The 27,506-nt window shown below is 37.4% G+C and overlaps 3 protein-coding genes across 7 annotated transcripts in view; 2 read left to right on the top strand and 1 right to left on the bottom strand.

The window, feature by feature from the left end:
• The first annotated feature begins 479 nt into the window (after positions 1 to 479).
• Positions 480 to 13,404, top strand: smarcd2 (SWI/SNF related BAF chromatin remodeling complex subunit D2). The gene is made up of 13 exons (XM_042507989.2): positions 480 to 1,077; positions 3,208 to 3,404; positions 5,596 to 5,638; positions 6,034 to 6,156; positions 6,840 to 6,959; positions 7,667 to 7,762; positions 8,981 to 9,082; positions 9,199 to 9,360; positions 9,735 to 9,832; positions 10,562 to 10,697; positions 10,804 to 10,926; positions 11,907 to 12,008; positions 12,109 to 13,404. The coding sequence occupies exons 1-13, from the start codon at positions 928 to 930 to the stop codon at positions 12,160 to 12,162; spliced, it is 1,506 nt and encodes a 501-aa protein (XP_042363923.1). The 5' UTR covers positions 480 to 927; the 3' UTR covers positions 12,163 to 13,404.
• A 1,010-nt stretch (positions 13,405 to 14,414) lies between these two features.
• Positions 14,415 to 23,914, top strand: psmc5 (proteasome 26S subunit, ATPase 5). Its single transcript, XM_042507675.2, has 12 exons — positions 14,415 to 14,503; positions 16,725 to 16,796; positions 17,123 to 17,192; positions 17,306 to 17,403; positions 17,491 to 17,547; positions 18,447 to 18,677; positions 20,392 to 20,518; positions 20,640 to 20,830; positions 21,757 to 21,855; positions 21,941 to 22,051; positions 22,134 to 22,220; positions 23,765 to 23,914. Exons 1-12 carry the CDS (start codon positions 14,480 to 14,482, stop codon positions 23,816 to 23,818), a joined length of 1,221 nt encoding a protein of 406 aa, XP_042363609.1. The 5' UTR covers positions 14,415 to 14,479; the 3' UTR covers positions 23,819 to 23,914.
• Positions 23,915 to 23,966: 52 nt separating this feature from the next.
• The window catches only part of LOC121958621 (MAGUK p55 subfamily member 3-like), a 40,598-nt gene continuing 37,058 nt past the window's right edge, over positions 23,967 to 27,506 (bottom strand). For all 5 annotated transcript variants that reach the window (XM_042507668.2, XM_042507671.2, XM_088070551.1 and 2 more), the window contains 2 exons: positions 24,757 to 24,876; positions 23,967 to 24,637 (listed from right to left, as the gene is read on the bottom strand). In XM_042507668.2, coding sequence (XP_042363602.1) covers positions 24,458 to 24,637; positions 24,757 to 24,876 — 300 coding nt within the window. In that variant the 3' untranslated portion in view covers positions 23,967 to 24,457. The remainder of the gene's footprint in view (positions 24,638 to 24,756; positions 24,877 to 27,506) is intronic.

The following is a 27,506-nucleotide window of genomic DNA, read 5'->3' as shown; positions in this document are numbered from 1 at the left end:
AAGAAATGTGCATCTTTGCAAGAAATTCCCTAAAAAGTAGCAAGAAATAAGTAAAAGTTAGAAGGAAAATCTTCTGAAAGTGAATGAGAAAAAAATAAATAGAAATGTATCTTTACAAAAAACACCATGGACAAATGTAGACATGACAGTTGCACTCATATTTATTATAAATATATATATATGCAAAGTTATGTTGCTGAAATATATTTATGTATTATTTTACCACCCTTTTAGGTCATTTCCTTGATGGTTTTCGTTTTTCACTTTTATTTTTTTCCTCATTTTTAAGGAAATTTTCCTCTAACTTTTATTAATTTCTTGCTATTTTTTGGAGGTCATTTCGTGCACAGTTGCTCATTGCCTTCTTCTCACGCTCTTAAAAGAAATGAAGCCAATTTGCTCATGTCTTGAAGGGTAAAGCAAGGATAACAGTTAATGTGCGCTGAAATTTGAAACGCGAAATTTCTGACACCCATGAAGGCATCATTTGGCATCGCGCGTGTAGGCAGTTAGACGAATTCTTGGTTTTGTTTTAGACACAGTTTGTCTTAAGTCGCGCGTTATTGCGTTTTTCATCTGCCTCACAGCGAAAATAACTGTTAGTTAGCGATGTTAAGACTTAGGAACAAGAAGAGGAGGTGACAAACTACGGAACAGCCTCCACTCGGTGCTCAGAAAACAAGCGGCTGTGGGCAGAAGCAGATCCCGGAACTTGAAACGGTCGGAAACGAGCTAACATTAGCTAGCTTTTTGTTGACAGAGTGCTGCTGTCAAACCAGATCACCGCCTTATCTAAACTCACTGTAGGCTGTTAGCTAATCGCTTCACAACTTGTACCAGCGACGTTCATTTAGTAGGTCGCTAGACTCGTTTTTAGAGCGAAATTTGGTAGTTTCCGTCACTTTTAACCACTTGTGGATCTAGAAGATGGCATCAAGAGGAGGAGGATTCACACCGATGAATATGAATGTGAACCCCATGAACGTTGGGCACGCTGCGGGCATGAGGATGCCAGGTATGCCCCAACCGACGGCGGGATACTCCCGGAGCATGCACACCGCTCCCCAGTACCCTCAGGTTGGTTTTTCAACTTAATTTCTCATAAATAAAGAGGGGAAAGTCGAGTTAAAGGTGAGGTTATTTGTTAAGTTGGGTTTTTTTCCCACTTTGGCTTCGAAAAGTTTATGTAACTTTAGCTGCTTAAAAGAGTACATGCTGTCCTTAATGTGGATTTAAACAAACGTATCAAAGTGAAAATAACATATAAACGTATCATGCTAAAATATCAAGGTGTGGACACTACTTCCGCATTTGAACAGTATGTAATTACTTGCTGCCACCCATGAATTGAATGCAACATTTTTAATATGGTGATTATAATGATTGATCACTGTGCCTTTTTTTGTTGTATAATTATTTTTATTTAATTTCATGTTTTCCACCATGGGGTTTTACTTACAATCTCATTCCAACAAAAACAAATATGTAATACTTTGATGTATAACATAGTACACAGTATACTATCCGAAGATGGTGTTATGATTATTGTGTACCTTATGCTTGACTATAATTAGTGTCACAGATCAATGTTTTGTGCATGTGTGAAAAGAGAAAATCACGTGGCTGCTCTCAGCCTCCTGTCAGTCAACGTGAAAACAAAAGTAAGTTTATCATGACCACCATCTGTCAGAGCTAAGCCTGCATATATTATCCCAGTTTTAACACCATCTGCAGCTTCATGTGGTCTTTTGTTAATATGCACTATTACAGATGTCTCATGTTTGTTTGTTTGTTTGTTTGTTAGAGCCATATGGGCTCAGATATGTGTTTTACTGTTCAAAAATGGAGCAAACAAAGCAAACAGCAGTGTAAAGATAAAAACTCCACATACATTGTAGAAAAATACAATTAAACTTATATTTTTCAGACTACAACTGAATCCAAAAACAAGCTGAAGACTGGAACATCAAGAAATTGGCTATTATACCCTAACATATATAAAATATAATTTAAAAAAACCCAAATATATATATATATATATATATATATATGTCACCAAAGACATAGATTTTATTTTAACATGATGGGGGGGTGTCTGTACACGTAACAAATGGTCCCATGCCAGAAATTTTGAGCACTTATTTTTCTGCATTGACTTGTGAGTCTTTATGCACCAATTTGTGAGTTTTGCAAGTTATTGATTAATAGTCTTTAATTTTGTCAAAATAATAGCCCTCTGCTACTGTTATGTCTATATTGGTACAAGACAAATGCACATGTTCTGAACACTGAGGAACAGAAATCTACACCTATGCATGTCACAGTGAAACATCATAACTAACAACGTAGCTTTTGTTTGGATTTACCAAACTGCTGTTCTCTACGTTAAACAATCTACACGTACATAAGTGATTTTTTTTTGACTGCCTCATTTGTTTTTTATTTACATTTTATTACAAAATGTTCACAGGTCCGTAAGATGTCTTACAAGGTCTTAAAATCAGTATATCTTATATAATCAATATTATATATAATATAAGGACACATGTTAATCACCACAGACATTTTATCTGGTTTAATCTATCCATCTTTTAATTTATTTTTGTCAAAACGTGTCAAGGCCTTCTGTGTGAAAATGCATTTTTCTTTTGTAACAAATATTTCAACCTAATACTGTCTTTTACTTTATACTAACTTACCTGTTGGCAAAATGTAGATTTACTTTATTCACTCTCATAATTGTATTCCCACATAAAACCTACCTCTGCACAGGACCACACATATACCACCAACCTTTACTAACTGCAGTGCTTGAATAAGAAAAAAAGAATTGTGAATAAAATTGTCCAAAAATCAGTCTTAAATTTGGTTAAAGTTATCTTGAAAAAGCATTTAAAAGCATTTAATATAAATGTCTGATGCATGAAAACACCCTGTATAAGCTATAGTGCACACATTCAGTGTACAACTGTGAAAATAAAAAATTCTATCCCTGCAATTATCCCTTCTATTATCCATTATCTAAACATCTCACTGGGAGCATAAACCCATCTTTTGTTAACAAGTACTGAGTTAGGAAAATATAACAAAAGCATCCACATACATGCTTGCTTAATGACCACAATTTTCTATAAGTAGTGAAAGTTCTGGAGAAAGACACTTGTTTTTCAGTACTTGAACATAATTCGGAACCTCCTTTTTCTCCAGCGCCCAGGGATGCCATCCAACAGAGTGGGGGGCCCCATGGGGTCAATGGGGGGTCAGCTGCCTGGTCCCTCTTATGGTGGTGGGAACATGTCCATGCGGCAAGGCATGGGGCCTCCAAGCATGGACGCCTCGAGGAAACGCTTTCTTCATCTGCATCAACAGCAGCAGCAAGAGGCGCTGGGAGGCCTCAGACGAGGGTAAACTGTGGAGATGAGAGAGATCGTGTTTGTGTGAAAGGAATAATGCCAAGGTTGATTGATCAAGACAGCCTGGGGCCAAATCAGGGAATGACACTGCCTGAGATTAAGAGCTGCGAGTAACTTATTTTCATTGTTGATTAATCTGTCGATTCTTTTCTCAATTCGTTGTTTCGTCAGAAAAAAATGGGAAAGAAAGCAGTTTCTTAAAACCCAAACAGGGTGACATTTTCGAATTACTCGTTTTGTTTGGACAGCAGCCAAAAGCCAGCTCATTAGTTTTGTGATGACATAAAGCAGAGAAAAGCATTATTACCAATTAATTGATCGACTCAAGCCCCTTTTTTATGGTAAGAGCACTAATATAGTGAATAAACAGCAAATAAATATTTCCCTGTAATTATTGCTATACACAAATATTTGGCTATTCCATTATAAAATAATTGGGTAGGTATTCAGTTTTCAATTTAGGCATGTGGATATTAAAAAATAAGTAAATTAATATATTTTAAAATCATAATAATTATTTAAAAAAGAAATCAATACATCTTAAACCTGAGGTTGTTGGAGTGAGGATGCTCTGCCTCTGTTTCACAGACTGAAGCTCGGTGCACTCCTTGACAGTTGAAATGTCAACAGTATCACGTGACTGGCATATGCAGCAAGTTGGCGGCATAAAAGTCATGGCTGTTGAGTAAATAATTATGGAAAACATAGGAAAGCTTTAAGCATCAAAATTCAATTTTGTGCATTCTGTTAAATTTTTCTTGCACCAATTTGTAAATGTTCTGCATCACTTTATGCGGTTAATGTTATTAAGTTTCTGAAAATAAAAGCTCTCTGCTACTTTCAGAATGGTATTGGGGCGGACAAATGCGTGTTCAAAATATTATGTTCCCTGCGCCCCCCTCAAAATTTACACCTATCCATTCACTCCTTTTTTCAGAACTTAAGAGATAAACAAATTTTCTGACTTTGGTAGTACAGCCATTGTCTGGTCAAACAGTTATGTTTCTTCATAGCATTGTTATTTTAGTGCTTTTTATGAGGTAATGATACTGGAAAAGTGTTTAAGAGGATCAAAACAGGAACATCTGATTATGAAAATGTGTGTTTTTCCTCCTTAATCACAACACAGGTTTAAAGCCAACATGTTTTCCTCAAACATGATAAAAACTGCATCAGTTAAGATTCTAAAGGAACATAGTGACATCCAATGGAAAATTAAAGTTATAGCTCTTGGCAAACCAAAAAATTGTATCTTTTTATTGAATTTTATATATGTCCTCTCCATATATAACAATGTGGTAGTCATAGAATCATAAAGAGTCATGCTAATTTTCCTGTTTTGGCTCATTAAGAATATAACAACAACGCTCTTCATTCAGCGTGTGTTTTTCTCTCTGCAGTTTGTTTGTGAAGTCACTGTGCTGTTAAAAACGCAGCTCAGATCACACAAACACGAGGATAGGAATATCTCATGACTGGCCTCTGCTTTCAAAGCAGCAGACACGACTCGAGGGTATTTTTGACTTCAAACTGCTCAGTGATGCCACGCTCGTAAATGTGACAATCTGTGCTATGAGGGAGCATTTACTGCTCCATCCACAACGAACCTCTTGTCTTTTAAAGCTTTATCTCATAACAGAAGTCTCAGGACTGCACGACTGGCGTTCCACTGAGCTTGAAGCAACAATCTAATTTCACATTGAAGAGCTTGTGAATTAGATTAAGTCATACTGAGGGGGAACTGTGTAATTAAGTTGAAGAAACAAAACAGCTTTTATGGAGTCAGTTCAGTGACAAAGAGTCAGAGCTCAAGGTGCTCATTAGGGGATGAAGATTTTGTTATCGCACTGCAGAGCTTTCACAAATAATTGATAATTAAACGAAGTAAACAATGTCTCTCTGTTAATAGTGTGTGGTTAGTTTCTCGTAAATTTGTTAGTGAAAGTCCCTTTTAAAAGGGCAACTGCTAAAAGATGACACAACTTTAACAACATCGTACTGTATGTAATTGTTCAACCAGGAGATGTTTTTAGCCATTTGATTATCTTTATTTTAGAGAAGGCCATAGCTCATGTTGTGGTCAATCGATGTATATGTGGGGGTTTGTTTGTTTTGGCGTAAATGAACATGATATAGTACTTTGGAAATCATTTTGTTTATTATCTTTTCTTTGTGATTTTAGGGCAAAAAGACGCAAGATGGCAGACAAGGTTCTCCCACAGAGGGTAGGATACTTTTAATTACTTTTAGATGAATTAAGGATTGCAACTGTATGAGATTTTTCACAATACAATAACTGTCTCAAAAAAATATAAGATACAGTTCTAATGTTTTCAGTCAGAAATAACGCAGTGTAATGTTACAAGTAGGACCTAGAGGTTGGAGTAATGGCTGGAAGTATGTTAAATGCGCAGTGCAAGCTATGTAGCGTTAAACGTCAATATTTTTTTGGAGAGTACTAGCATTCTCAATAATACTAAATGTGAGTACTGTAATGTGAAAATTACTTTTAATGCATATTCCTAATGTGAGAACAGTATACTGCTGCAACACCCAGATTCAATTTGTTTATACTTGGCTTTTCTCCCTTTTTACTCATGTTCTGCTGTCTGCTCTTTAGATCCGAGACCTGGTCCCAGAGTCCCAGGCCTACATGGATCTCTTGGCCTTTGAGAGGAAACTGGATCAGACCATCGCCCGAAAGCGTATGGAGATCCAGGAAGCCATCAAGAAGCCCATTATGGTATTTCTTCATAATAAGAGCATTATCTGATTCTCACATAATGAAAAGGACGTTTTGATTTAATTTAACAGTTTTGATTTAACTTTACGGCTTTATGAAGTGCTGCCAGTGCCTGATCACGAATTTAATGTTATAATCCTTGAGTTTTTTAACAATGGATTACTGCATTCATGGTTTCTTGTGAATCCATTGTGTTTAGCTGTAGAAATATGCAGTATAGAGAGGGAATTTAAAGGTTCTATGTAACTTTTCAGTGTTAACATATCAGTAATTTACTGTGTAAAGATATAGTGGGCTAATGGCATCCAGAGCAGAGAACGAAGTCGGGCTCCCTCTGTGTGATGTAATCTCAGCTTCTCTTTGGTTTTTTGTGGTCCATTTCTGCCTTAAAGACGCCCCTAAATCCTTCACACTGACCTTTAAATACTGTTGAAGAAAAAAATGCAAGCTATAAATATTATGAAAAAGCAGTTTTATCTCAAGGATTATGATTTTAAACTGTTTTGATTGACCAAATTATGACTTCTATGTTTTGTTCAAGATCTGTCTTTACCACTCAGCAAGTGAATTAAAAAAAAGTAATTCACATATAAATCTTATCCGAATATGTCATGATTTAGTTTGATGAACAGCTTTGACCAGAGTTTCTTATACATATCTGCTTGTTCATCTCTATGACACAGCAAAAACGCAAGCTCAGGATCTACATTTCCAACACGTACACTCCCAGCAAGCCGGAGGGCGAGGAGGCCGAGAAGGTGTCCTCCTGGGAACTGAGAGTGGAGGGAAAACTTCTGGAAGAAGTATGTGAATATCTCACTCCATTTATATCTTTTTCTTCTGTTTCGCCTTCGTCCCAGTGTGGTCTGACTCCAAATATTTCAGTCCGTGTTATTGTGTTTCTGAAAACTTCAGTCTCTCAGCTCTGGTTTGCCTCTGTCTTTGGCTCAGACCACGCAACCAGATGTGTGTTTACAGCTCTCCCCACTCCACCCGACAACTCCTTACACACACACGCAGGCACACACACACACACACACACACAAACACACACTAGCACAAGCTCATGTTCTCTTTTGAAACGAGGAATTGAAACCACTGGCCGTTACATACCATGAGCTGACAAGCCTCCCCTCCCTCCATCAATTCCAGCTCAACTCATTGTGTCATCTGAGGCCACATGAAGGAGGAGGGTTTTTTTTCAGTTAATTTTTCTCCTCTGGCTCATTTAGGCATGCGTAGGAGTTTTGCATGGAGTACCAGAAGAAAAAAAAGGGATGTGAGGGAAGGAGTGAAAGGGGTCATGTTGTGCAAACAGACTTAAACAGGCCGTTGGAGAGGGCGGGGGCGCAACAGCTTTTTCTAGTTGTCTACAGTTTTGTGCTTCGCCACCCCCAGTGTGGTCAGAGCTAAACAATGCGGCTGCACAGGCTGACACAGCACAGTAAGAAGAAATTGATAGATAAAAATCTTGTTGTTCTGTCTTTTCACACTCACTTTTTGTTCCCAGCCTGGCAAGCAGAAGAGGAAGTTCTCATCTTTCTTCAAAAGCCTGGTGATCGAGCTCGATAAGGAGCTCTATGGACCTGACAATCACTTAGTAGAGGTATGATGTCATTTTAAAGGCATGTGATGCAACCAGCCTCAGAACATTTTAAGCGCATGAACACCAAAATGTTGTGCTATTGGTTAACCAGCCCCAGTACATGTTTTTTTTAGCCCTGGTCAGAAAGTGGAGTTCAACTGGAAACAGTAATTCCTTTTATTAAGAGCTCTTGAATCTAATAAATGTCCCATCATGTTTAGTCCAACCTCATGTGACCCCTGTCTGAATTCACCCCACAGAAAGGGTTTAACTGTTAATATCATTTTTTTTGCAAATATCTTCTCTCATATTTTAATTAACATTTAAAAAACATGTTTTGTCATGGTCAAGAGTCCAATTTCCATAGTCTGGCACAAAGTCTTTCTCAGGTCTGATTAATAAAACCTACTCCCGAATTGGAACCACAGCGTACATTGTCGCTCCGGCCACCCTGCCCAATTAGTTCCACAACCCGATCCGACCTGCTGACACAAGATTGGTGGCCCCTGTATCCTGTAATAAAATATATAATAGTATAATAGTATGATAATATAAAATACTACCTGCAAAGCACATTTTTTTGCACATCACCAGCCAGGTACCAACCCAATGCAAGACTCTGGTCTGGCTCACAGGATGTAGACTGTGGGTATAAACCTGTCATAGACTGCCTAGTATTTTTGAAATCCCAGTTACTACATAAAATTAATCTTACATTAAAAAACTTTAAACATGTAGCTTGCGAGCTCAGGGGTTGTTATGGAGATAGGTCTGGCTGTGCTTTAGGTGGCGATTTCTTTTGTGGGGATTTAGTCGTTTTAATTTAGAGCTCAGGTCCCCATTTATAAATGTTCAACCCAAAACAAGTTCCCTCCCAATACTATTTTACAAGAGAACTGTCGATGCATGCTAGACATAGTGCGTAATTGTGATTTGTTAAAAGAAATACAAACAACAAAGCCAGACCTCTATGCTGTGCTGGCACCGTGCAGGATAGATCTGGTCATGCAAGACTATATTTATATAACTGAGTATCATGCACACACAGAAACACACACACACACACACACAAATGTCATTGGAGCAGTAAGCAGTGGGATATTTAATTATTTGATAGGAATTATTTGAATTAATGTAACATTTTATTGTATAAACATATTTCAGTTGACATTAATTTAACTAATAAAACATTTTTGTTTGTTATTTTTGGGGTTGTTTTTTTTATTCCTCATCTTTCAGTGGCACAGGATGCCCACCACTCAGGAGACCGATGGTTTCCAGGTCAAAAGGCCTGGTGATGTGAATGTTAAATGCACCCTCCTGCTCATGCTCGACCACCAGGTACCCCCTATTGGCTCAGTTACCATTTTGCCAACAGTCCTACATCTGGATGCTATGACTTGCTTAGCTTTTACAACCAACATTTTCTTTGCCTCGATTCTTTTTTTTTTCCTCAGCCCCCTCAGTACAAACTGGACCCACGGTTGGCTCGCCTGCTGGGTGTGCACACACAGACGCGGTCCAGCATCATGCAAGCGCTCTGGCTCTACATCAAGAACAACAAGCTGCAGGACTGTCACGAGAAGGAGTACATTAACTGCAACCGCTATTTCAGACAGGTAATGGGTGGGTTTTGAGACTACAGTGAGCAGAAAAATGCAAACTCACCACATATGCATATATTTCCCAGTGTTTCTTTGACATTTAAAAATTATTTCAAAGTCATTTTGTGTTTGTATTGTATCAAAAATAAATGTATGCATGCAATTAAGGAATTTGTCCTCTAAATTAGTCATTTATATTGTAAAATGAATCATTTGTACAAGGTATGATTATGCACTGCACTCCATGACTGTATAGGACTTCAAATGTGCAGCTGATATACTCATATTGGGTTTTTGATGTTTTAATGCTTGTGGGGAGAAAACCAAATGCCAAAATTGAATCTGCAGCCTTCCAAACTTGCTCTGTTTTCTGTTCAAAAACTGTCCAGATCTTTGGCTGTCCTCGCATGAGGTTCTCTGAGATTCCCATGAAACTGGCCAGCCTGCTGCAGCACCCTGACCCCATCATTATCAATCACATGATTAGGTAGGGGAGTGTGAATCATCATCACTCTTCTTGTGTCTGTGTGTGTGTGTGTGTGTGTGTGTGTGTGTGTGTGTGTGTGTGTGTGTGTGTGTGTGTGTGTGTGTGTGTGAGAGAGAGAGAGAGAGAGAGAGAGAGAGAGAGTATGTGAGTGAGTCTGCCAGGGCCTCATTTATTATAAGAAAAACTTTTATTTTACCAAATGTACAATCTTTCAGAGTATTTCCAAAGTCTAAAATTTTTTCTAAGTGTTCATTTTCAACCATAATACATTTATACACGGTTTCCAGGGTCATGAAGAACTGGAATAGTCATGGAGTTTCACAATTTTACATTCCAGGCCTGAAATTAGTAAAAATTATTGAATGTTTTGGTAAAGCCATGGGATTTTTTTGTGTCATGAAGTTATTGTTACAGTAGTCTTCTGTGGATCACCTTCCATGTAATATAACAAACATAACTCACCATTAGAGATTGGGGAAGGTTGCTGTTTAGTTTTCATTCAATAATAAAAATTTGGAAGAAAGTGTACCGTACAGTTCTGTTCATGTTATATGTTGTGAATGGTCATTAAATTTGTTTATGGGCCCTTGAAAAGTCATGGAACAGTTTTGAAATTTTGTCTGCAAAAATGTGTGGGAGCAATGTTTATAAAAGCCACTTTTCATTTTATTTAGCTTACAGTTTTGTAACCGTCTTGGCTTGAATTCTGTTTTACTCTCTCTGCATCAGTGTGGACCCCACAGATCAAAAGAAGACAGCGTGCTATGACATTGATGTGGAGGTGGATGACCCACTGAAAAGCCAAATGAACAGTTTCCTGTCCTCTACAACCAACCAACAGGAAATTGCTGCACTGGAGATGAAGGTAAGGCCTGTCAGATGTCTGTTCCTCACTGGCTTTTAGGATGAAAATACATTTTGTTTTTGTTTAAATGTTTTATCTGTCATGGAACTGTTTGTGTTCACTGTAGATTCATGAGACGATTGAGTACATCAACCAGCTGAAGACAGAGAGAGACTTCATGCTGAGCTTCAGCAATAATCCACAGGACTTCATCCAAGACTGGCTCAAGTCTCAGTGCAGAGATCTGAAGGTAAACATTTAGTCGCACCACGTATTTACTGTACGCGTTTCTCTACAGGAGTCTTTACGGGATATCTTATGCTGCTGTTTCTTTGTCGTATTGCTTAATTATATAATGTTTTCAAGTCTAAAAACAACAGTTTGGACCGTTTTGTTTTTTAAGAAAACACTTGATAATGTGTTTCAGTAAAGCTGTACTGTAGTTATCTAATTTACTCCACTGCTCCACTTTTTAAAGCTTATATGGCCGTTGTATTATTACAAATATCTTCATGGCAACCTTAACAAATGTTTGGAATTGTGCAAGCATTTAGTGTAGTCACTTGTTTGCTTGCTCTGATTTGAAGAGTTTTATTTTGCCTCCGTGCCGACAATAGCTATGGCCAAGAGGCATCATAATGTCAGGTTTCACGTCCGCACATCCATACCTCTGTCCCATTCTTGAGAACGCAATATTTCAAGAACGCCTTGAGGGTTTTTTTTTTAATTTAGCACAAATGTCCACTTGACTCTGATCAATTTAGATGTTGGTGGTCAAAGGTCGAGGTCACTATAACCTTGCATCCATCTCATTCTTGTGAACGCGATGTCTTGAACACCTTGCGGGAATTTCTTAAAATTTAACACAAACTTTCACATCATTTCCCAGAATAGCTTTATTTTCTATTTTTAATAAAAAAACATGCCACAAAATATAAAACTATTGTGCATGCAATGTTGATAAGTCAGCCAGTTCAATAAGGCAAATTAGAAGCTGACAAAGACCCATAATTCCCTGCAGTTATGATGCACTTATGCTTTATTAAACTGAATTAATCGGCATGAAAACACAGAACTTGGAAGCTTAGATGGAAGCAAACACAAACTAATTTTACAGCATTGTTTGCTCAGATTAAATGAAGAGACCTCAGTGTCTTGATTGCTAAATTAAATTGACTGTTTATATTATTTGGGGATTTGGTAATTAAACAGTTTTCTGTATTCCTTCAGTTGATGACGGATGTGACAGGAAACCCAGAGGAGGAGAGGAGGACTGAGTTCTACCAGGCGCCCTGGGTACCAGAGGCAGTGGGCAGATACGTTTACTCCAAAGTGAGGACTAATGTGCTGCTTAACAAAGTACATGTTTGGTAGATGTTTTAGTGTGGATTGTTATTAATTCCGATATATTAACACTACCGTTTTGTTTCAGGTGCAGCAGAGAAGACAAGAGTTGGAGCAGGTTTTGGGTATCCGACTCACCTAAAGACACATGCCAGAGCTCAAGTTTATTCAAAACCTACTAAGTTGAAATTGAAATTTTCTTTGAAAGATATAAGCTAATGCTGCAGCTTAAATATTCACAAAGCCATCTTTACTGGCGTGGTATCGTAACCCAGCTTCCCACTGGGATAAATGTAAGATAATAGATCAAAAATCAACAAAGTGTATATGGGACCAAAGTGATGATTAACATGTCCCTAACAATATGTTTGCCTTTCATTATCTGTCATTTTGAGCCTGTTCGAAAAAAATGTTGCTGTGTTTCACAATATGTATTTTTTAAGGTACAATATGCTTAAGACATTTTAAGCATTGGTGCTGTCGAGGTGTTTTTTACCGTCTTATTTTGTGCTGTTTTGAAAAGTTAAGTTTACCTTCATATGTGAAAGCCATAATCTTCAGAGAGGAACAATATCTGTTGATAGAATTAAACATTTTATTTCAAAATATACATCCATACTGAATGCATTTCACACGGGAAATGTTTTTTATTCTAAAAATAAATTTAGAAAATGAGGATTATATTCTAAAAAAACAGGAACTCTTAAGATTCCTCATGACTTGAATAGGAACTTACAAGAAATTTGTCATGCCAGCAATATTTTAGGTGCTGTTTTTTTGTATTGGTGGATGTATGATTTGCAATTAAACACTTCTTTAATGTGTAAGAAAGCAGGACAGCTCCACATTGGGACAAGGGAAAAGGTTGAGTTCCCTACTTGGGTCCACTCTGTCCAGCTGTAATTCAGCATTCTTCTTTTCTTTTTTGTACTTCTTGGATGTTTACATGCTGTTTTCATTTGTTTTGGGGATTTTAATGCCAGGAAGAGGAACTGTGGCGGCTCTTGGGATTGAAGCGTTCTTCCTTGGAAGATCCAAACCTCCCACGGTGACCTGGTATTGATAAAATAGGAATGCAGTTTTAGTGTGTCAGTTAAAATCTACCATTTCTTTATGTACAGTTTATAGTTTCATGAGTTAACTTTTCACTGAATTGTTATGTTTTTGGATGAGAGGGTTTTCTGAATCTCTTTAAACATTCCATGTTAAGATATCGCTGTGCCAAAATTTGTTTTGTGAAGAAGGCACTTAGAATTTGAGAGATGTTGTGTACAATATTTTTGTACAGCCTCTTTGTAATATGTTTCATGTTGTGTATCAATCAAATGCCTTTATCTTTTCTACATTTGGAGTATTTTTTACAATAAATGTACTTACAAATGTCTGTTGTGTTTTATGATATTAAAAAAAACTATTTCAAGGAAGGAAAAAAAGCTATTTTGTATAAAATGTTGCCCATGGGCATGTTTAGATTTACGGCGTAGGTGCATATTCATATCTTTCACTGTGCAGACTCAGCTGTCTGATAAAAGTTGGGCTCGTGCCAGGAGTGTGCATGTTAGGGCTGATTGAAGAGCTCACGGTCCTCAGAGCAGCAGGAGCACAGGTACGGCTGGTCTCACCCGTCTCATGTTTACCACTCCTCAAATAGCGGTCAAAAGCAAATACGTACGTCTTTCACTCCTCACAGATCTGTGTCTCAGCTTGTAAAGTAAAAATGGTACAAAGCAAGGTGTATATATATATATATACATATATATATAGGTTTTAGCACTTACTGTCAAGGTAATCTTGTTTGTTTTTCCTTCTCTTTTTTGTGCTTATTTTCAAGTAAATTTCTTTTAAAATTCTACTAATATCTTGATAATTTTAGGGCCATTTCTTGAATTGCTCATTGCCCTTTTCCCATATTTTTGAAAGCAATCCAGCCAATTTGCTCAGGTTTTCGTGAGTTAAGTGAGTTTATGATAATGCCTATGTGGAAGCATAACCTCAAGAGACGTTTATTTAATATGGAATGCCATTTGAGTCAGTATTAAACAAACAAATACATACATACATAAAAACATCACTAAGTAAATATGGCTACAAAATATAAATAAATAAATTGGGTTAAAAAAAAAAACAGTCATAGATTATTTATCCAACATTATATTAATTTATTTTAGGGCACTTTTATCAGCACGCATTTATTTTGTAATGGCACATTTGTTTACGTCTCTCTTTTTTTTAATTTGCAATTTATTTCAGTGTTGTAAAACAAACTGCAGAGCAAGACGGTGAAAAAACATTAGATACCCATTATTTATTTATTTATTTAATTTTTACTAAAATTGCACTCTTTTTAAAAAGGACTGTAGGTGGCGATGTGCACATTGGTTTACCAAAAAAAAAAAAAAAAAACTGAAGAAGTCTTCCGGAAATACGCCTCTCCTCAAGCGGAAGTTAAAAATTTCAAGATGGAGGTGGACGGAGTCGATCATGTAGGTGTATTTTTTCAGCCGTTTTGTTGGTTTAATTTTTACACTATCAAAGAAATGTTACTATTATGCTTTGAGTCGAGTAGTTTCCTCGCGCCGGTTGTGATAAGCAATGCCTCTGTGACTTTGTTGTAACTTAAATAGTGAAAAGCCACTTCATTCAAAACAAAAAAAGCAGTAAGCTGCTGCCGGTTTGCTGTCTCATTGTAGCTAACCGAGCTAAGAGCCGGCTAGCTCAGGCTCACTGTCTGCTGTCTGAATGACTGACAGCCAGAGCGTCCTCCATATCAAAAGAATACTCAAGCGTCAAGTAAAATGTTTAAAAAATATATATTAATATAATAGTAAGTTTTAATGATCGCCAAACGTTAGCTAAGCTATCTCCGCTAACGCTAAGTCAGTGTGAGTTAGCTAACGCTAGCTAGCCTGATGTTATTTAGCAGATACACTAGCTAACGTTGGGTACTTGTGGAGTGACGGGTGACGCTAACTTTTATCCAAATCTATCTTTGTATTCCTGCACAAACTGGGTCTAGGTGACGTTATTTTGCTATCTAAAAGAACTAAATTGAGGCAACTCATTTAGTTGTGCTAACGAGGCGTGATGAGATGCTAGTCAGTGTTCGCAGGTATTGATTACATTGTGTGGTTAATGAAAATTAAGCAACAGTTATTCAGGGTTTCCACGGTCATGAATACCTGGAAACAGGGTTCCCACGAATCCTTAATAAGTTTTAAGGCACTGAATTAATTAATGTAAAAACATGGACATAGTCAGTATTAAAATGTCTTAAATCAACCTGTCAAAATACTTCAAAATGTTTTTTTTCTGACATTGCGTTGCAAAGTCTCGAAATAATTGACGATAAACAACTTTTAAGTGTTTTCGTCAAGTAACGAAATGTCAAATGATATCATAAATGAAATCAAATGATGAATTAAAGCGTTTTTTGTTTTCAAGGCAAAGCAAATGGATACTTTATCAGTTATATATGTTTCCCATGTGTCTGTGAGTTTTAATTTTTGAAGCATTCTAAGTAGATTAAACAGTTTTTTAACTTGACCAGAAAACTTGCGTTTTATGTTGCAATGAATATTTGGACAAAACTGTAATTGTAATTAATGTGTTTGCGTATTTCTTATAAGCGTAAATTTGGTTGTAAATTTATCTTCAAGTGGCATAAAAAAGTCTGAAATTTAACTTGGATCTGGCTGTAGGAACCCTGTGGAAAAGTAATGAAATTTTAAGCCACAATTTCCAGGCCAGGAAAAGTCATGGAATTAGTCAAAATCTCGGAAATTTGTGGAAAAGTCATGGAATTATGTTGTGTATAATTAACATAGTTAAAACAGTCGTCCTAAGATAACCTTTCATGGGATGTAAATTTAATGTAAATCAATTTTATGTAGCTTTCAACCTAATGTAGCATTGGTGTGCATTGTTTTGTCAACCATCAGGTGTTTTGTAATCTTCTCCCTGTGTTTGTCTCTCCCTTCATTTATGCCTGCTAGATGAATTTATTTTTGATAAGAATTTGCATCTGATATGTTTGAAAAACACCAGGCAATTGAGGCAAGAAAAAAATCTTCACAATGGTCCTTGAAAAGTCATGGAAAAGTTTGGAAATGTTGTCAATGAAAATGTGTGGAAACCCTGAGCAATTGCTTAACTGTTCATTTATCAAAAACTCTGATATATTTTTAGCATCTAGCCTCTAAATTATGAGGATTTGCTTCTTTGTACAGTTTCATATTATTGTAAATTTGACATCTTTGCAATTCAAAATGCAATACAGAGCAATAAATATATTAACACTTTAAAACCTGAGCAAAATTATTCAATTTCTTTCAAAAACATGGAGATGGCAACAAGCAATTAAACAAGATTTGGCTCAAAAATTAGGAAATTACTTAAAATTAATTACAAGCAAATAAACTGAAAATAAGCACACAAAAAAGTTAAAAAAAAACAACAAAAAAAACAAAACACTTAGTCTTTGTGTTTTTCTGTATTATGGAAAAAGGATAACCCCAAGGTTTCTTCCTCAACTCTTAGTTAGTTACATAGACATAGACTCTTAAGACAACCCTGGGACGCTGGGAACTAATATTGGATTTGTATTTATTTATTTATTTTTTTGTTTTTTTCAGACCGAATAAGGAACTTCAGCTGTTAAATCTATGCTTAAGTTAAATAAAGTTTGATTTTTTTTTTCATTGACAGATGGAGATGGGGGAGAGTAAAGGTGGCTCAGGTCTGCGGCAGTACTACTTGTCAAAGATAGAGGAGTTGCAGGTAAGGAAATGTTATCTTTATGAAATACGGCAACCTTTTACAGACCACTTCAGTTATACGAAATCCTCTGATAAGGGTTAAGATTGCATCGATCACTTTTTTTTTATTCTTTTAAATTGTATTTATTTATTCTCTCATTTTATAGTCTTTATTTTAACCCCACTCTTTTGACATTACTTTGTACGTGTGCATGTGTATAGAGGTTTACCTTAATTTGTGCAATATTATGGAAAAACAATAAAAACAGTAAATATATATATATCATGTGCCTTAGATCGCACGACTTGTGCTTGCATGTCAATCATGAACCACGGTTTTCTCAACAGTTGACCGTAAATGACAAGAGCCAGAATCTTAGACGTCTGCAGGCACAGAGAAATGAGCTCAATGCCAAAGGTACACTGTTCCTCATCTCTGCAGCATAAGTGTATTTTAAAATAATTCATTCTATACTTACGTAAACATTTCGCATTAGTGAAAATATTAAAGTTCTACTTTCCGTCTCTCAGTGCGTCTCCTTCGTGAGGAGCTGCAGTTACTACAGGAGCAGGGGTCCTACGTAGGAGAAGTGGTTAGGGTCATGGACAAAAAGAAAGTGCTGGTCAAGGTATGTTGCGTACTTGTACTTTGTACAACACTATGTTTAGAGTACAAGTTGACAATTTGAAATAACATGTCTACTCATGATTTTCAGGTGCATCCAGAAGGAAAATTCGTGGTGGATGTGGACAAGAACATTGACATCAATGATGTTAGTATTGTGCTTATTGTTATTTTAATAATGGCTGCTAGTCAGAGTACTTGAATACTATTCCCAATGTTATATTTACAGTAACAACAAAGAACACTTGCAAAACAAACAGTATACCTTTTTACTTATAGCCACTTAAGCACAAGACTGAATCAATCAAGCCATATTTGCTCCCCTGTAAAGTCAGGCTTTATGATAAAGCACGATTTCATGTTAGGAAACCTTAAACCTGAAGTATCCTACAGGGTTCCTGTGGATCCTTTAAAGGTCTTAAAATGCATTGAATTCATTAATCTAAAAATAAGCCCTTAATTGGGGTTAAAAAGACTTGAATTGACCCTTTAAAAGTCTTAAAAATGCACAGATAGGGGAAGTAGGATTTTATGAATTGTTTTTTTTTTTAACAAGTTGCATTGTAAGATCTTAAAATAATCGGTAACATCCATTTCTTTGTTAAATAATTAAGAAAATTCCTTTTCTTAAACTCGTCGTGATGGGAATCCAATCTGTGGAATCTCGCATGCAGATTTAGAAACACAAAATTGCACAGAAAATCATCTGGAAATGCCAGATATTTCCCCTTTTGTTGGTAAACCAAACAGATACTTTTATATACTTTTAATATATGTTCATTGTTTTCCACATGTTCCACTCTAAAAACTGTTGTTTTTTTCAACATGTGCCATAGATAATTAACTTTTTCACTTGACCAAAAAAGTCATGTTTTATGTTAAAATAAACATTCGGACAAAATTGAATTATCCTTCTGTTTTAGTTTTTAGAAAAATGGTCTCAAACTTATCTAAGAGGCATTAAAAAGTCTTAAGAGGTCTTAAATCAACCTTTCCTTAAGCTGCAGGAACCCTCATCCCATCATCCCTCTGTCATTTCTGCATCAGGTGACTCCCAATTGTCGGGTGGCTCTGCGTAACGACAGCTACACCCTACACAAGATCCTGCCTAACAAGGTGGACCCTCTGGTGTCGCTCATGATGGTGGAGAAGGTGCCGGACTCCACCTATGAAATGATTGGTGGCCTGGATAAGCAGATCAAGGAGATCAAGGAAGTGATTGAGCTGCCTGTCAAGCACCCAGAGCTGTTTGAGGCTTTAGGCATCGCACAGCCAAAGGTGAGTGATTGACGAAAGAGCGGAAAGAGCTGTACAATTACTTTTTTGTACATGTACTAATTTTTAAAGGGGACATTCCTTTTTTCTTTCCTCCTTTGTAAGAAGGTCAGGGAAAAGGCTCAGGTCTAAATACAAACGTTTTTCTCCTGAAACCAATAGGGAGACATTTCAGTAAGGCAGATATGATGAGACACAAACCATGGCCAAGTGTCTAAGCCAGTATGTATGTTATTACTTTGTTTGATTCTTTTTTTTTTTTTTTAGTTAAACATTTAAGATTAGTTCAGAGGTTGCAGGGTTGAGAGTGTTTTCCAGCAAAACCCCTAAAAAAAGATCCAGCAGCATTTACCAGCTAAAGAAAGACCATCGATCGAATCACAATGTTTTTTTGTCATATAGCTCTTTTAGGTAGAAAACCCCAACAATTCAAACATAAAATGATACTGAACAAATGATGTCACAGTTTATTGGGTTTTGGCAGACATGGAAAAAATTCTAGAATATTGTACTTAAGTAAAAGTACTGTTACTTGAAAGAAATTTTACTCCAGTACAACTTTAAGTACTTGAAATTATAATGTAGTCAAAGTACTAATCGGTTACATTTTTAAAGCAGGAGTACATTAATGTACAGTAATAATACAGCATAGTATGTTTTCAGTATATTATAAGTTTTTAGTATAGTATTCTTTTAGAGACATTACTTTGCAGCCTGTGCACAATATTTTATATAATCAGTTTAGCCTCATAAGTATGAACCAGAAAAAGAGACAAAACTCAGACAAAAATGGCTGAAAATAAATAAAAAGTTCATGAAAACTAGCCGCATGTGCAAAAAAAAAAAAATCACTGAGGCAGACAACATGGAGCCGTCTGAACATTGAACTGCACAACAGCTACAAAAATATATTTTACAGCAAAGGAGACACTACAGGTTACATGTGGCGAGTACACACAATATTAGCTGATGACGCAGTGGTATTTCTAATGCCTTCCTGAAATTTTACTGGGGTATACAGTATATAAGAAACACAGTATATAAAATAACAGCAGAAATGTCAGAGAGGTAACACCAAACACTTTATTTAAAGTTTTTTCACTCAAATGGAAATAGCAGGACAAATCATATCATATCAAGTTGACAAGGACACTACCTTTTAAAAAAAAGTCAAATCAATCATCAGTTGTCTACCTGGAAGTGATTGTAGTTTGTGCAACATCAGGGTGATTCAGACCATTTGGGTTACTTAGAGAGACAAAGATCCGACATGACGACAGCGATATGTCACGCTGCAACTAATGGTTATTGTCATTTAGAGATGCAGCGATTAATCGATTATCTGACCAACATAAAATTAATTAGCAATTATTTTCATGACATTTTAGTCATTTTTGAAGCAAGAATATGTATTCAGGTTCCTCAAATGTAAGGATTTGCTGCTTCCTTCGGGCTTACACCATAGTTAATTTAGTATTTTTTTGGTTTAGCAATGTTAATTAGACAAAATCAGACTCCTGATGAAGTTAATTAAGGCTCTGGGATATTGTAACAGGCTTTTCTCACAGCTTTCTAATGCTTTGTAGATCAACTGATTGATGGAGAAATAATCTACAGATTACTAAATTGCTGCTGTTTGATTGTGAGCAGACCAATCCATTAATCTAGAAAAATATCTACAGATGAATCTAATTAATCCCTGTTTGAATGTGTGCAGGGTGTGTTGCTGTACGGTCCCCCAGGCACAGGGAAGACCCTGCTGGCCAGAGCTGTGGCCCACCACACCGACTGTACCTTCATTAGAGTGTCCGGGTCTGAGCTGGTCCAGAAGTTCATTGGAGAGGGTGAGCTCCTCTGTCTCCTCTAATACTTCTTTTAAATGAACTTCATTCACGACTGATTTAAAAAAAAAGAAAACATTAAAAACTGGTTGTATAACCTTGATTGCTCCCTCCGTTGCTGCAGGTGCCCGTATGGTGCGTGAGCTGTTCGTCATGGCCAGAGAACATGCTCCCTCCATCATCTTCATGGACGAGATCGACTCCATCGGGTCGTCTCGCCTGGAGGGCGGCTCGGGTGGCGACAGTGAGGTGCAGAGGACAATGCTGGAGCTTCTCAATCAGCTGGACGGCTTCGAGGCCACCAAGAACATCAAGGTACCCCCCACACACACACACACACACACACACACACACACACACACTTTTACTTTTTGTTGTTTATCACCTGTCACACATGTAGCTCCTATGGTTGATGTGTAATATTACATAGAGGCCAAATCTGGGCCCCAATAGCGCACTGGGTGTCCCCCCCAACCATTTTCTAATATAAAATAAACATAAAGTGATTTACACATGGAATTGTTTTTGTACTTTTAGTAAACATAAGGTTCAAAACAGCATCAAAATAGAGCGAGTGCCAGTGGAGAATCCTCCGCACTCCCCGACAGAGATCCAGGCTAAGCCTTCAATGTCCTAAAATCCTCAAAATATCCTAAAATCCAAGAAATGTCTTGAAATGTCCCTAAAATTTTACAGACATGTATGGATGGGGCAGCAAGTTGAGTTTCCCTGACATAGTAACTAACTCCGTTACTTGAATTCTTATTATGCATACACAAATGTGGTTTTATAGTGTGCATAGTGCTGCCCCTCCCTCAGTTACAGTATTTTCTTTGGTAACAAAGTACTTCAACGCTAATCTGTAAGCAGTATATCAACATAATTAACTATTACACATATATAGTTAGAAACAAACACAGACATTTTTAAATGTTTATCATGTACAATATGTATTACAGCTGTTATTCATTCATCTTCTTATACCAGAGTATCCAGTTATGGATTCTTCACAGTAGGAGTTCAAATTGATGACATATCAATAAACATGTGAAAATACCTTATATCTGCTCAAAACTACATTGTTATAAATCATTTAAATGTCTATATACTGATAAGTTATTTTACACTGTTCTCAATGTACATGCATGAGCAGTAATTATTTATGTACTAATATCCTCCAAGGATTCTGATAACTTTTTACATTTGTTTTGTTTCCACTTGACTAAAATTCTCTGCCTCAGGTTATCATGGCCACCAACCGCATTGACATTCTGGACTCAGCTCTGCTCAGGCCAGGCAGGATCGACAGGAAGATTGAGTTCCCCCCTCCAAATGAAGAGGTAGTCACTTGCACAGTATATACACCAACTTGAACGTGCTGCGGGTGCGTTTGTGTTTGAGCATGTCATCATTCTGCACCATTAGGCTCGTCTGGACATCCTGAAGATCCACTCCAGGAAGATGAACCTGACGCGTGGCATTAATCTGAGGAAGATTGCAGAGCTGATGCCTGGAGCCTCTGGTGCTGAGGTCAAGGTGAGAATCAGCCAGCGAAATGGCAGCAGTTGTGTGGTGAATGAAGGCTTTTTCTTTACATTTCTTGTGTGTGTTTTTTCAGGGTGTTTGCACTGAGGCAGGGATGTACGCTCTGAGAGAAAGGAGAGTTCACGTCACCCAGGAGGACTTTGAGATGGCTGTCGCTAAGGTTTGTGCGGCTACTCTCTTGTACTATGTATCCTGGCTCACAGATCTATTGTGATTTCATTGCACTTTTCACACCACTTGCCCTCTATCCACCTACTTAAAGCTACAGTTGGCAACTTATCATGTGACTAAGAAATCGTATTCCTCTGCCTGCTTTATAGACCTTAAAACAGCCACAGCGGGAGTCTCTAACACAGCTGTCAATCATGTCAATCGCTGTTTCTAAACTACTAAGCAGCACTGATCAAGTATGACTCAAAATTCTGTTGCTGCCTTGTATTTTCTTGCCTCAAATGTTTTGGTGCACTTTTTAGCACCGTCACACCACTCACCAGCTGGACCAACTCTCTCATTTTACACCAAAACAGCAGGCTAAAATATTTCTGACAACATTTGAGGTGAGAAATAGGTAATGACTTTAAAAAAATCTTGATTCATATTCGGTCGGCGCTGCGTATTAAACAGTTTGACCACAGCTCAGAGTGACCGACAGCTGCGTTAGAAGCTCCTTGGCTCTGATTGGGTGATTCTAGAAGATGCTGTTAGAGCCAGTAGGAGGGACATGATTTTTCAGACATATGTACTACTTTCAAAATAAATTTACAGTTTCAGCAAATGTGACAATTATTTTCATAAGTTTCCAAATGTAGCCTTATAGGAAAACCTAACCTTGCAAATAACCATTTGTGTATCAATTACGTGCCCCATTAAATTCACAGTTTCTCACCTCCACCTCAAAAATTGAGAAATCTTGATAATTTGGGGGCCACATCTAACAACAAAACTATAACAAGACCTGTGTTAAACTCTCAAAGCTCATGCAGTATGATCTAAAAGTTGTTTATCCAGTCATGTACTCAGTACTACCCAAACTAAAACCTTACTATTTAAAGCTGAACTGACAGTGACACTTATCCATGTTCTCCTCAAAGCCAGACTCCATTGATAAAAATAGTAATTCTACCTTGCCAAACATGGGAGTTGCTGGTCTCCTGCTGACTTTATCAGTTAGTCTGTTTATGTTATTGTGTAGCTTTGCTGAACCCAAACAAATCCTTAAACACACCAAAGTGGCACAATAACATAAACATCAAAACAGTGGTAGACCAACACCTCCAATGTTCAGCGAAGCAAAAGTACTGTTTTTGTCTATGGAGTCTGGCTGTGAAGAGAGCATAGTTCAGTTTTAAGTAGTAAGATTTTAGAAAAAAAACATTATGTTTGGGAAAAACTGAGCATACAAATGGATAAATCAGACTCGAATCACACAGCACAAGTTGTGTTTGAGTTTGTAAACACATTTTTTGATATAGTTTTGCTGTTAGCACAGACCCTTTTGACTTCAATTCATGACTTCAAACAATTTTTGGACTCCTTGTTCACTAGAGGCATGCGAGACGAAGTTGTTTATTTACAAATTCAACATAACCCGAAATAAGTAATTGATATTCACAGTCATTCGAGGGGTTAAGTATCCCTTTAAATTGTATGATGAATGCCTCTACTAGTACCTGCTTGTTAACACTTTCCTGTTTGATTTACCAGGTGATGCAGAAAGACAGCGAGAAGAACATGTCCATCAAGAAGCTGTGGAAGTAAAGGGCCTCCTGCACACAGAGCAAAAACATGTATATTTTCCTTTTTGTTTATGGTTTGGTTTATAATTGTCATTCTAGAGTAAATGGTTTCCCCAAATTCTGGATAGTGCACGGGTTTTATTCCTAATTAATGCAAATAACAGTGCCAATCGATTCAACACGTTTCTTATTTAATACAGACTTTCGTCAGAGCCAAGTCAGGTAACAGTTACATGAGAAGATGGTCTGCACACTTATTCTTTCGTAATGCTCGATATGGCATTTCACCGTGTAGCTGCTATTACAGTAGATGTTTTACATATTTGATCATAGTGAGTGCCGCTCTTTGACGACGGCTTGATTACAGAACTTACCTCCTACATGCGTGTACCACATGCTGTCTTACTGCCATTGTACACTTCAGATATACAGTATAAGAATCTAAAACAGAAAGGCTCGCTTGATGTTTATACTGATAAATTAGCAGCTAATCTCTTTCATATTTTAGCAGCTACTGACATGACAAACCTGTACGTGTGGAATGGTTAGTATGGCAGTAAACACTGGATGACTCCAACACTCAGGAGGCTTCCTGCAGTTTAATCTGTCCTCCACATGCTGCGGTCCACTGATCCAACATGGACCAGTCAAGCTCAGCAGGCTAGCTCCGAACCCAGGACACAGGCACCCACTGACGCTCCATCTGCACCCTCTCCAGTAGGACCTGGAGCTCAGCTAAGGCACTGACTGGGTCCTCCTTCACCAGGACATAGTCCACCAAAGGGCCATAGCACTCGTCCATCCGCTCAGCCGAATGTTTCATTTCCTGTAGGTCGTCCTCCTAGTCAGCAAAAGGACAGAGACGTGTTTAAAAAAACAATGCACTCAGTCCTTAAAATCAGTCATTTTTGCAAAGGCTGCATTAGGACTTTTATGGTGAAGTTGTCCTCCATAACTCACTGTGATCCCTGAGCTGAGTGAGGAAGAGGAGCCAAGTAGTTTCCTTTGACTGTCATAAATGCGAGGCCTCACGAAGATGACATATGGTTTAAACTCGGCAGTACGCAGAGTCTTCAATGCCTGAAAGTGGAAGGAAAAAACAAAAACTATTTATTTGCATAATGATACTTTATTACAACCATCAGAGAAAAAAGAAGTGCAACTTCAGACTGTCGATTCAGTGAGGTTCTCCAGCAGCACAAGAACGGCTGTGATTAGGTACAACTGGCTATCGATGGCATCCATACCACTAATTCATCATGTGCCTGTAGAGTTTACGCTGAAAACTGTTGGTGATATTTTTTATGCCACAGTTTGTCATGTTCATCATAGTATAGTATAGTTTTTACAATATGCTATGCTATATTAGCTTCAGCAAGGTATTTTAGCTGGTTTTCAGCTGTGTTCAGCTGTTTTTGGAATATGTCATTTTTTCACGTTTTTGCTATACTATAGCCTTGCTTTTTGGGTCAATTTTTCGACATGCCATTTTATGCTGTTTTTGTACTTTTTTGCAAAATTCTTTGCCATGGCGTGTCTTGGCAGGCTATTTAAAGCACTTTTCAGGTGTTTTCAGGTGTTTTTGCGATAGGTCATTTTTTGACATTTTTGCCATACTATAGCCTTGCTTTTTGGGTCAATTTTTCGACATGCCGTTTTATGCTGTTTTTGGCTGTTTTTGCAAAATTCTTTGCCATGGCGTGTCTTGGCAGGCTATTTAAAGCAGTTTTCAGGTGTTTTCAGGTGTTTTTGCGATAGGTCATTTTTTGACATTTTGCCATACTATAGCCTTGCTTTTTGGGTCAGTTTTTTGACATGTCGTTTTATGCTGTTTTTGGCCGTTTTTGCAAAATTCTTTGCCATGGCGTGTCTTGGCAGGCTATTTAAAGCAGTTTTCAGCTGTGTTCAGCTGTTTTTGGAATATGTCATTTTTTGACATTTTTGCCATACTATAGCCTTGCTTTTTGGGTCAATTTTTCGACATGCCATTTTATGCTGTTTTTGGCTGTTTTTGCCAAATTCTTTGCCATGGCGTGTCTTGGCAGGCTATTTAAAGCAGTTTTCAGGTGTTTTCAGGTGTTTTTGCGATAGGTCATTTTTTGACATTTTGCCATACTATAGCCTTGCTTTTTGGGTCAGTTTTTTGACATGCCGTTTTATGCTGTTTTTGGCCTTTTTTGCAAAATTCTTTGCCATGGTGTGTCTTGGCAGGCTATTTAAGCACTTTTCAGGTGTTTTCAGGTGTTTTTGCGATGGGTCATTTTTTGACATTTTAGCCATACTATAGCCTTGCATTTTCGGTCACATTTTCAACATGCTACATTATGGTGTTTTTGGAGGTTTTTGCAACATGCTATGCTATAGCACACCTTGGCATGCGATTTTAGGTAGTTTTCAGCTGTGTTCAGCTGTTTTTGGAATATGTCATTTTTTCACATTTTGCCATACTATAGCCTTGCTTTTTGGGTCAATTTTTCGACATGCCGTTTTATGCTGTTTTTGGCCGTTTTTGCAAAATTCTTTGCCATGGCGTGTCTTGGCAGGCTATTTAAAGCAGTTTTCAGGTGTTTTCAGGTGTTTTTGCGATAGGTCATTTTTTGACATTTTGCCATACTATAGCCTTGCTTTTTGGGTCACTTTTTCGACATGCCATTTTATGCTGTTTTTGGCCGTTTTTGCAAAATTCTTTGCCATGGCGTGTCTTGGCAGGCTATTTAAAGCACTTTTCAGCTGTGTTCAGCTGTTTTTGGAATATGTCATTTTTTGACATTTTTGCCATACTATAGCCTTGCTTTTTGGGTCAATTTTTCGACATGCCGTTTTATGCTGTTTTTGGTCGTTTTTGCAAAATTCTTTGCCATGGCGTGTCTTGGCAGGCTATTTAAAGCACTTTTCAGGTGTTTTCAGGTGTTTTTGCGATAGGTCATTTTTTGACATTTTAGCCATACTATAGCCTTGCTTTTTGGGTCAATTTTTCGACATGCTATTTTATGCTGTTTTTGGCTGTTTTTGCCAAATTCTTTGCCATGGCGTGTCTTGGCAGGCTATTTAAAGCAGTTTTCAGGTGTTTTCAGGTGTTTTTGCGATAGGTCATTTTTTGACATTTTGCCATACTATAGCCTTGCTTTTTGGGTCACTTTTTCGACATGCCATTTTATGCTGTTTTTGGCCGTTTTTGCAAAATTCTTTGCCATGGCGTGTCTTGGCAGGCTATTTAAAGCACTTTTCAGCTGTGTTCAGCTGTTTTTGGAATATGTCATTTTTTGACATTTTTGCCATACTATAGCCTTGCTTTTTGGGTCAATTTTTCGACATGCCGTTTTATGCTGTTTTTGGCCGTTTTTGCAAAATTCTTTGCCATGGCGTGTCTTGGCAGGCTATTTAAAGCAGTTTTCAGGTGTTTTCAGGTGTTTTTGCGATAGGTCATTTTTTGACATTTTGCCATACTATAGCCTTGCTTTTTGGGTCACTTTTTCGACATGCCATTTTATGCTGTTTTTGGCCGTTTTTGCAAAATTCTTTGCCATGGCGTGTCTTGGCAGGCTATTTAAAGCACTTTTCAGGTGTTTTCAGGTGTTTTTGCGATAGGTCATTTTTTGACATTTTGCCATACTATAGCCTTGCTTTTTGGGTCACTTTTTCGACATGCCATTTTATGCTGTTTTTGGCCGTTTTTGCAAAATTCTTTGCCATGGCGTGTCTTGGCAGGC

Source organism: Plectropomus leopardus, chromosome 19, assembly GCF_026936395.1.
Source record: "Plectropomus leopardus strain MGB_pleo_1.0 chromosome 19, ASM2693639v1, whole genome shotgun sequence".
Taxonomy (NCBI): domain Eukaryota; kingdom Metazoa; phylum Chordata; class Actinopteri; order Perciformes; family Serranidae; genus Plectropomus; species Plectropomus leopardus.
This window is presented reverse-complemented; position numbering and strand designations above follow the sequence as displayed.